General features: G+C 46.9%; 1 gene segment (V, D, J or C); it reads left to right on the forward strand.

The window, feature by feature from the left end:
• Positions 1 to 9,427: 9,427 nt before the first annotated feature.
• Positions 9,428 to 9,950, forward strand: LOC133772389 (Ig kappa chain V region 3381-like). The segment is given in 2 exon segments: positions 9,428 to 9,482; positions 9,607 to 9,950. Coding segments are annotated over 2 exon segments (399 nt in total).
• Positions 9,951 to 10,667: the final 717 nt, after the last annotated feature.

Raw genomic sequence — 10,667 nt, forward strand, 5'->3', positions numbered from 1 at the left:
TAGGAGATGGAACTTCTTTTTTTTTAAGATTTATTTTATATTTGAAAGAGTTACAGAGGGACGTGCAGAAAAATAAGTCTTCTATCATCTGGTTCACTCCCCAGGTGGCTACAATGGCCAGAGCTGTGCCGATCAGAAGCCAGGAGCCAGGAGATTCTACCGGGTCTCCCATGCTGGTGCAGGGGCCCAAACATTTGGGCTATTTTCCACTGCTATACCAGGCCATAGCAGAGAGCTGGATTGGAAGAGGAGCAGCCGGGACTAGAACTGGCGCAATGTGGGATGCTGGCGCTTCAGGCCAGGGCTTTAATCCTCTGCGCCACAGCGCCGGGCCCGGGAGATGGAAGGTCTTTCAGGTCTCCTACCTGGGTGCCAGGGCTGAAACACATGTTCCGGCTGCCTGCTATGGCCTGGGAAAGCAGTAGAAGATGGCCCAAGTGGTTGGGCCCCTGCACCCACATGGGAGACCTGGAAGAAGCTCCTGGCCCTGGCTTTGGATTGGCACAGTTCCGGCCATTGTGGACAGTTGGGGAGTGAACCAGCGGATGGAAGGCCTCTCTCTCTCTCTCTCTCTCTCTCTGCCTCTCCATCACGCTCTGTGTAACTCTGACTTTCAAATACATAAATAAATCTTTTTTTTTTTTAAAAAGTAGCAGGGAAGAAGAAGGTATGTATTTACTTTCCTTTGTGGGCTTGAGAACAGTGAGCCCCTATCATAGCCTCCTAATGGAGCGCAGCTGGAGTGCTCACACAGTAAAGTCACACAGAGATTCTGTGCAGCCAGCTGTGCTGGGCTTTGCCCGGAGAGAGCGGTGTGAGAAGAAGAAAAGAGCTCAGATTAGGAGCTGAAGAGCCTGGTTTAGTCTCAGCGCTGCTGAGCTGGGAGAAGACCCGGTGCTCTGGCCTCCTGTTCCCTGTGTCTAGGTGGGAGGGACAGAGGGCTCCCCAGGTTCTTTTGCTGTCAGGCTCTTTGTTATGGGGGTGGGAAAGGTGGGGGAGCAGTGTTCCTGGGAGCTGCAGAGCATCAGAGTGGACACCAGAGGGCGGGACTCCGTGGTTCAGAAGAAAGCCCATCTTCAGTTTCCCACCAGGTGCCCACTGTCTTTTTTCCCATCCACTGACAGCGAATGTTCACAACAGGAAAGCGGGGTGTCGTTACCGATTGTGATGAACGCATCCATGTGATGTGTCAGCTGGATGTGCAGTGGAAAAGTACTGTGTGTACTGCTTACAATTTTTTGATTTGTAAATTTAAAGCTATTCTGAAATGGAAAATTTCTTTCAACAACAACAAAACAACACCACCAACAAACTAACTGAGAATCACAGCAAACTGAAAAAGAAAAAAAAATCCCACCTGGCGTGATTTTAGTGTTCATATTGTCCTGCTGATTGTCTGCAAGAGGCTGACGGGCATCTGCAGATAAGAAATAAGCCCTGGAAAGAGTCTTTGAAAATTGTGTATGTATTTATTTTTATTTGAGCGGGGGAGAGAGAGAGAGAGAGAGAGAGAGAGAGAGAGATCTTCTGTCCATTGGTTTACTCTCCCAAAGGCCAGGCTGAAGGCAGTAGCCCAGGACTCCACCCAGGCCTCCCACGTAGATGGCAGGGACCCAGGCCCTGAGTCCTCACTCTCAGGGTGCACATGAGCAGGAAGCTGGCATCAGGAGCAGACTGGGATAGACCAGGCAGTCAGTGTGGGATGTGAGCAACCCAAGGGCCAGGCTGATGCCAGGGCTCAGGAACTCCATCTGGGCCTGTGTGGGGGGCAGCAGCCAAAGGACTTAGGCCACCATCTGTGCTTCCCAGGTGCATGAGCAGGAAGATGCATCAGAAGCGGAGCTGAGACTCAATCCCTGGCACTCAAATGTGGGCGGTGGGTGTTCCAAGTGGCAGCTTAAGACATTGCCACAGCATCCAGTCTTTGCTCCAATTTCTATTATTAATTTCCTTCCAGTGACTCTTGGTTTGCTTTATTTTTTCTATGTCTTGAGATGCACTGTCACATTTTAATTTTGATATCTTTCTGGTTTTTTTTGGATGTGAGTACATATTGCATTAAACTTCCCTGGCTCCTGGCTTTGGGCTGGCCCAGCCCTGGCCATTGTGGGCCCTCTGGGGAGTGATCCCTCATTCTCTCTGCCTCTGTTACTCCCTCTCCGTAAGTCTACCTTTAAATAAATAAATTAATAAATCCTTTCTGTTAAAAAATTAAAAAGGCCTGAGGCTGCAATCTCCCTGCAGCCACTTGCTCAGGGGATATTCCCCCTCCCCCAGCTTGGAGAATCCCAGTTCAAGTTTATCCAGCTCGTCAGACCAGGAGTCAAAGGCAGAGCAGTCTGGATGGGCTGCCTCACAAGCTATGCCCGCTTCCAGGTTTCACACGTTTCTTACGGGGTGGGTGCGTGCACTCGTCAGGTTTACACAGCACGGATTTCGGTGTTGTCAATCACACGGAGAATCCAGCAGGATACTGGTAATAGTTAGGGTCTTGGTCATGGATTACACAGGTGCACTGCGTGCCACACTTGATGCTACCTATGTGCGCAGTGAGGTCCTTCATCACTTTCCCACGATGGCCCTGGGCTGTGAAGCTTCCTCCCCTCAGGGCGCAGCAGTCCCCCGGGTCACAGAGTTTGCTGAGAAGTTGTGCTCCTTGGGGACTGACTGAAAGCAAGAGTTGTATCAGATACGTTAGTCCCCAAAGTCCAGGAGGGGTAGAGGGCTGATGATCTGTCTTTAGAGCTACTTCCTGCTACATGGGGTGATGAGGTTCTCTCTGCTGGCATGGGGCGATGTCTCAAGCTGCTGTCTCCTGGGTGGAGAGCTGAGTATATCCCTGTAGCAGCATTTGGTTGACCACCGGGTTGCTGAAGGGCTTGGTTTGTTCCATTATCAACTCCTGTAAACACTTAAACAGACACGGTAGTATAAAAGACAGCGTGAGAACAGCAACCAATGATCCTAAGAGTGGCATTAACCAGGTAATGAGAGGTTTCACAGAGGAGAGGAAATGGGGGAGGGGACTCTGCTCCCTGTGAGAACTGTTTGATGGACATGGTTTAAAGCTGATCCCAAGCAACCTGGAGAAAGGCCACTCAACTTTTGCAGGTAGAGGGGTTTGTCTGTAGGGAAATTCTGAACAATCATACAACATCAAGTGGGGGAGAGGCCCATAAATACACACAGGTCAGGATTAGAGCCATTGATGTTAGAGTAGAGGCTATGATTATAAAGGAATGAGGCCCCAGATGTGCTAGATAGGGTCTAGAACAAAGGACAGAGTCATTACTAGAGGACCCAAGAGAGCTGCTGTCTAAACCATGACTGAGTTCTCCAATTGAGAGGCAATAGAAACTGACAGAAGGGGCTTGATAATAATCTGGTGGGCTTTAGGCCTTGTCAGTTAAGAGGCCCAGACCTATCTCTTCATATAGGGTACATCCTAAGGGAGGTGTGAACCTCCTGGGGAAGGCACCCTGTTGACTTCCATTACCTACCTGGCCTGGGAGGAGAGCTGGCTGGGTAAAGGCAGGTGGCATCTCTAACAGGAAACTTACAGTTCTGCCTGCAATGTTGGTGGCCCTACTTGGCTGTCCCCTAAGCAGTAGAGGTCACTTTGGAAACAGGGCTGAGTGAAGGGTTCTTCAGCTTGGAGCCAGCAAGATCTGTGGTTCTGACCTGGGTATCCTTTGACTCCAGGGCAGTTCCATTTCCAGAGATCCAACTCTTGGCTGGCAGAGCTGACAGGGCTCTTCATAAGCGGACTTCTGCTGAACCCAGGCTTACCACATTGAAAGCCACTGCAGTGGACTGGCCTGTTGGGTCTCCTTGAGGGCAGATCATTGTGCAGAGCTGCCTTTAATAGGCCTGCCACCTCTCTTTACATTGCTTCTGATCCCTAGCTTTCTTTTTCTTCCTGGTTTTGGTTAAAACAGACCAGAGGATGCAAGTCAAGGAGGTGCTCATGTCCCATCTCTAATCTTCGGTGGCCTCAACTAGAAGTCTGTAGTCACAGGCATGTTCTGATAGTGGTTTGTCCTGAGGTAGACAATGCACATGAGGAAAACTATGTCCTCACTTTCAAATGTTCTCTCTCTCTCTCTCTCTATTTGGTCTGAAAGGGACATTTTGCCTGTTTACTGTGCCCATGGCAAGGTAAAACAAGCTATGAAATTATAATTTAAGCTTTCCTTTTGGCTATGCTGTTACAGAAATCTGTTAGCCATCCCTTTTACAAGGTCTAAAAATCAAATTGTACCTCTTCAAGAGTCCTTTGGAATAGAATTAGTTTCCTACCTTGAAGAGAATAGCGCAATGAGAGGACAAGTTGGACTTAGAATAGAGAGATGAGGGAGCAAGTCCCAGATTGCTTCCTGATAATAGCATTACGAAATGAAAACTTAGCAGAGAATTTCAACCATTAAATGACAACTTAGGAAAACATTTACCAGAAGGTCCAATTCCTTCTATAAATTTTAAGAACACATGTATTTGGAAACATCTCTTAAGTATCTAGCATGGTGTAGCTTGTTTAACCAGCAAATTCAAGCACAAACATAGAAACCCTTTTAGTTTCTTTCTACCAACCAAGTGAAAACATCTGATACAGAGATCCAGGTCACATGAATCAAAAGGTATCTTTGATTAATTTTTGCAGTTTAAATTTATTAGCGCTCTTTTACCTATAAGGCATTCAAAAGAAGTTCTTAATAAATTTCCCATGTAGACATACAATATGTATACACATATAACATAAGAGATAGAAAAATAAAACCATTTCCACAATAGCTTTTTAAACTCTTTAACTGTTTTTCAGGTTACCAGTTGATTCGGATTACTTCCTGCTCTTAGTTGCCTGAATTACCCCTACTTTCTTCCAGGTGGGACCTGTAGTGATTATTGGCTTCACCTGTTTACAGAGCCATCCCAAAGTACTGAATACAGTAGAAGTGGCTGGAAAAAGTCCATCAGAACCTATACAAAACTGTGAATGACAGAAGACTTTAAATAGTCATGTTTAAAATTAGAAACCATGAACCAACAAAAGGTAGTTGCATCCTTCACACAGTAGTTTTGAAAGCACCTGTAGGGTTTTACAGAACATTTAACCTTTTAGGCCTCTGGGCCTTTCTCATTAAGATAACCATCATGTCTAGTAACACAAGATCATTAGACTTTTTAACTTTAGGACATTTATATCAGTGGCATTTTATATTATTATAGAACTTAAAACTTAGCACCATTTCACATGTTGACAATACTTCTAGTAGAATCCAAATAGCCTGATTAGTTGGTGTCTCTACAAGATGAGAGACATATATCCTTTGATTTTTCTAGTTGGTTGGGCCCAAACTGGAAAAATCAAAGTCCAACTTTACTGGAGATTTCAGAGTCCAAATTCTTTGGAACTTTGATTTTTGATTTTTTTGGAATGCCTGTCAAGGATGCCAGGAAGGCTTAAAGTATCTGGTTGAAATAAGATCCTTGGCCATCAGGACATAATGTAGACCAAACCTGATCATTGTTAAAAGGCAATGATTCCGGCCGGCGCCGCGACTCACTAGGCTAATCCTCCGCTTTGTGGCGCCGGCACACCGGATTCTAGTCCCGGTCGGGGCGCCGGTTCTGTCCCGGTTGCCCCTCTTCCAGGCCAGCTCTCTGCTGTGGCCAGGGAGTGCAGTGGAGGATGGCCCAAGTGCTTGGGCCCTGCACCCCATGGGAGACCAGGAGAAGCACCTGGCTCCTGCCATCGGATCAGCGTGGTGCGCCGGCCGCAGCACGCCAGCCGTGGCAGCCATTTGAGGGTGAACCAACAGCAAAGGATAGACCTTTCTCTGTGTCTCTCTCACTCACTGTCCACTCTGCCTGTCAAAAAAAAAAAAAAAAAAAAAAAGGCAATGATTCAAATATTTTAGAATAAGCATATATTTAAATAACCCACAGCTCTTAATAAAACACTCAGCTGTTTCTAAACAGAATTGAACAGCGGCACCAAGAGAACATAATAGATTACTTTTGGTGGAACAAGGACATAAGCCTCAGCCATTCTCCCTCATTGCCCACAGGAGATAAACTTTGGGATGTACTCCTTGCCCTTGAAACTCAGTTGGGTCTCACACCCTATTGCCTTCACACCCCACCCTGCATTCTTTTCCAGGTTCATAAGACCCCCACCCACCCCCAGTTCCTGGAATTCCCCTCCCTGCTGCCTCCTACCTGGACCCCAGCCCTAGCCCTCCTGGCCTGGCAACTGGGAGTCGAGGCCTTCTGCCACACGCTCCATCTTGTACACACAGGCAGGTGGTCACCCAGCTCCGCGGATTTATTTTCTTTGAATAAATTCAGTCTGTCTGTGAATTCGTGCATTGCCTCTTCTCTAATCTGCAATGGAGGATTAACCAAGTGAGTCATGGCGCCGGCCCCGTAAACCCATCTTTAAAACAGAAGTCTGAGACAAAAAAAATAGTGTAAGGATTTCATGAAAACTCCTGAGATGTTAAATTTGGAGGCCGCTCCAGACTCTGACTGGGGTCACCACTCCTTGAGCTCTTCTCTAGGTGAAGCAGCCTGGGGTATCCTAACGCTTCGTGCACTTACCTCTAAGTCTAGAGTAAGCCCCAGTGAAACACTGGGAAAGCATATAGAACTGTTAGCTCTCACATGGATTTATCATACCAAGATACATGGATTTAACTTATTTTAATGCAGGCAAGGCATTCAATTTTTGTCCATTTAACTTGTTAAAATAACATTCCTCTCCTACACACTGATTTCTTAACCCAAAATTGAAATACTTAACCTTAGATCAAGATGAGAGAGAGATGACTACAATGAATGTCTTTACTAAAATACCAAAAAATTTCTCAGACAACAAAAAAAGACAATTTCATGCTTTCCAATCTACAAATTTTCAAAAAAGGATTTATTTGCTTATATGTAAATCAATGATACACACATACACACACATGCACATGCACAAATGCAGAGAGAGAGAGAGAGAAAGAGAAAGAGTTTTCTTCCATCTGCTGTTACACTCTACAAATGGCTGCAATGGCCAGGCCTCCCATGTGGGTGCCAGGGCCCAATCACTTGGGACATCTTCAGCTAATTTTCCAGGCCATTAGTATGGAGCTGGATTTGAAGTGGAACAGCCAGGACTCCAACTGGTGCCCACGTGGGACGCTGGCATTGCAGGGGTGGCTTTATCCACGGCATTTTATCCATGGCTGGCCTGTTGTGTACATGTTTTAAAAGCATCCTGATAGTTCCACCATATGCCCCATCCTGCCTCACTCCCACCCTCAGTGATCTTCTTTTTTTAATTTTTATTTTATTTTAAAAGGATTTATTTATTTATTTGAAATTCAGTGTTACACAGAGAGAGGAGAGGCAGAGAGAGAGAGAGGCCTTCCATCCGATGATTCACTCCCCAGTTGGCCATAATGGCCGGAGCTGTGCCAATCCAAAGCCAGGAGCCAGGAGCTTCTTCCATTTCTCCCACCTGGGTGCAGGGCCCCAAGGATTTGGGCCATCTTCTACTGCTTTTGAAGGCCATAGCAGGGAGCTGGATCAGAAGTGGAGAGCCAGGACTTGAACCATCACCCACATGGGATGCCGGCACTTCAGGTCAAGGCGTTAACCCGCTGTGCCACAGCGCTGGCCCCTATTTTAACTTTTGAAATGACATACATTCAATGTATAAACACTAGCTCAGCCCTTCATATATAATACTTCAACATGGAGTAAGCAGAAAACCACTTCCTCGTTCTAAGACAAGGCTGTGAGTCTCAATCCCCCCAATCCCTCTGTCACTACCAGACCTGAAGTGCACTTTCGCCCCCTGGGGGTCACAGGTGGAATCGTGTCAGCTTTCAATCCCTGATAGAGCAGTGCTTCATTTAATCTGAAATCAAATAGAGAATTCTCATGGAATTGAACCAATAGTAACTTCATTGTTTGCACACAATGGCACACAGCTAATGGACTCACATCTCTTGTAGATGTAGACTAAGTGGAAAATTCGAACACATTCCTTTATCTCATAGATCTTCCATGGTAGTGGGCGGGGCAGATGATATTCAAACCAATAATGTTCTACCTCTGCTCCTGATATTGGAATTTGACCTTCAAAAACATAATTTGAAGTGCCATACGATATCACCATATGCTTATTAATAAGTTGCCCATATTAATAAGCCCATGTGGGTTCTTGCCTAAAATTCAGAGAAGAATTCTGAATACTGGCATAAATGAACAAGGTAGCATGGTACATTTTAAGATTTTATTCAGTGAGAAAAGAGATGAGGGTCCTGTGTAAAGGAGAGAGGTAGATCTGGGTTCACACCAAGTACCAGGAACCAGCCATGTGGAGGAACATCTAGGCCAGGAAGCATGGGGTGGGTGGCCTGAAGGCCATGGGCCATGGAGGCAGAGGGCTGCAGCCAGCCCCCTACCGCGAAGAAGCCCGGGAAAGAAGGGAGGGAAAGAGGCCAGACACACCATGTCCCAGGCTTTTAATCCACTTCCAAAGGGGAGTGGTTAATTCACCTGACTGGCCGGTGTGCACACAGGTGTGGCCAGCAGTGGAGCAGTGGGGATTCAAAGCAGTCTCTGATGTAGGCTGCTGGCTTTGCAAGTGGCAGCTTAATCCACTGTGCCGCGATGCCAGCCTTCCCTCCTCTATGGATTTTCTTAAGAAAAACGTGAACGTTTCTGGAGAGGGGAGAGAGGGAAGTTAATTTTCTTGATGTTTCTCAGACCTATGATGAAGCCTAGAACTTTCACTTCTTTTTTCGTTATGCAACCCGACTCAGAACTCTGGCTGCAGACGGGAGAGCGCACCTGTGTGATCTCCTCTAAGCACCTGCGTTCTCCTTCTGAGTCCTGGTCTCTGGCAGCCGCTTGTTCTGAGGATGTTTATTCTGAGTCAGCACAGAGGTGAGTGTGGACAGAAGTCTCGTCTCTCAGAGACCATCTCCCTGGTGCAGCGGTCTCCATGAGGTGACAATGTGAGGGCATCAGAACACAAGTAAAAGAAATGGCATTCGGCATAAATTAGTTTACTATCTATTTTAAAGAAAAGGAACTTTCTCTTACAGATCCCAGATAACCATGAATTTATTACACCATCTTATCCAATAAACACACAATTTTGGCAAATGTCCCTCAGTGACTTTGGGATGTGACGTCTCCCAGTACAAGCATGCGCACTGCAGGTAAACTTGTGCAGCCCTGGTCTGAGCTGGGGCAGCTGGAGACACAGCCCCTGGGCTGAGTTCTGAGCTGCCCTGGGCCCTTCAGCTGGGCACAGCCCTGCCCCGCCCCTGCTCATTTGCATGTTCCCAGAGCACCGCCCAGCTCTCTGGGCATTTAGGCCCAGGCTGCTCCTGCCCCATGCAGGAGGCAGTGCCAGGCAGGACCCAGCATGGACATGAGGGCCCCCACTCAGCTGCTGGGGCTCCTGCTGCTCTGGCTCCCAGGTAAGGAAGGCCAGCAGCAGGAACGGCCTCGGGCAGTGTGGCCAGGGCATTGTGGTCTCTGCAGGAGCGTCCTCTTAGAACGTGAGGATGAGTGTGGTCTCTGTGTTTCTGTTTCCCTTCTCAGGTGCCAGATGTGCCGACACCGTGATGACCCAGACTCCAGCCTCCACGTCTGCAGCTGTGGGAGGCACAGTCACCATCAATTGCCAGGCCAGTCAGAGCATTTACAGCTACTTATCCTGGTATCAGCAGAAACCAGGGCAGCCTCCCAAGCTCCTGATCTACAAGGCATCCACTCTGGCATCTGGGGTCCCATCGCGGTTCAAAGGCAGTGGATCTGGGACACAGTTCACTCTCACCATCAGCGGCGTGCAGTGTGAGGATGCTGCCACTTACTACTGTCAAAGCAATTATGGTAGTAGTAGTAATGGTTACACAGTGATACTGAAGGAAATTAGACAGGTTTAAAGAAAGAAATTAGGCAGCCTGGGTTTAAAATGGAGTCGCTTGGCTAACTGCATATTGTTCTGCTTTTGTACAAAATAGCTGGGCTTGCAAAATGCCTTCATGTGCTAGTTGAACTTTAGTTAAATTTGTAGCATGTGATGATTGTGCTAATGCTTTTATGAGATAATTGAGCATATGATTATTATTTTAGGAGCTATGTTAAGTTTTTGGTCATGATGACCCCGTGTTTATGCTTGCTTAAGGTCTTTTGTACCCTCACCCTGGATCTTATGATGGTTTGTCATGCTGCGGTTTATCTTGTGATCCTCTGTGTCATGCTATGGAGATATGCTAATGTTGTGGTTTTCAATCTTAAATACGCTGTGCGGTTGATGATCAGGGCCTCTCTTCTTGCACAGAGATGGCCCATCTGCGCAGATGTAATAAACTTCCTCATGCACTTGCAGCGATTGGATTGGAATCGTGTTTCTGGGGTCGGTAAAAGTGTGAGACACCTGTCGGGGGTCTTACATTCTTGGAGGTCCCACCGAGATTCGAGACCCCAGACCCACGCTCCATTTTCCAATCGGAGGTAAGTTTTTGCTGTTTTAAGTGTTTTTGTGTGTTTTGTTGATTTTGTTATTATTTTATTTTCTTTCCGGGGCGCTTTTGTTATTATTTTATTTTCTTCCCGGGGCGCTTGACGTACCGGAGGTTTATGTTTTACTGAAATTGTGC

The sequence above is a fragment of the Lepus europaeus genome, chromosome 13 (genome assembly GCF_033115175.1).
Source record: "Lepus europaeus isolate LE1 chromosome 13, mLepTim1.pri, whole genome shotgun sequence".
NCBI lineage: Eukaryota > Metazoa > Chordata > Mammalia > Lagomorpha > Leporidae > Lepus > Lepus europaeus.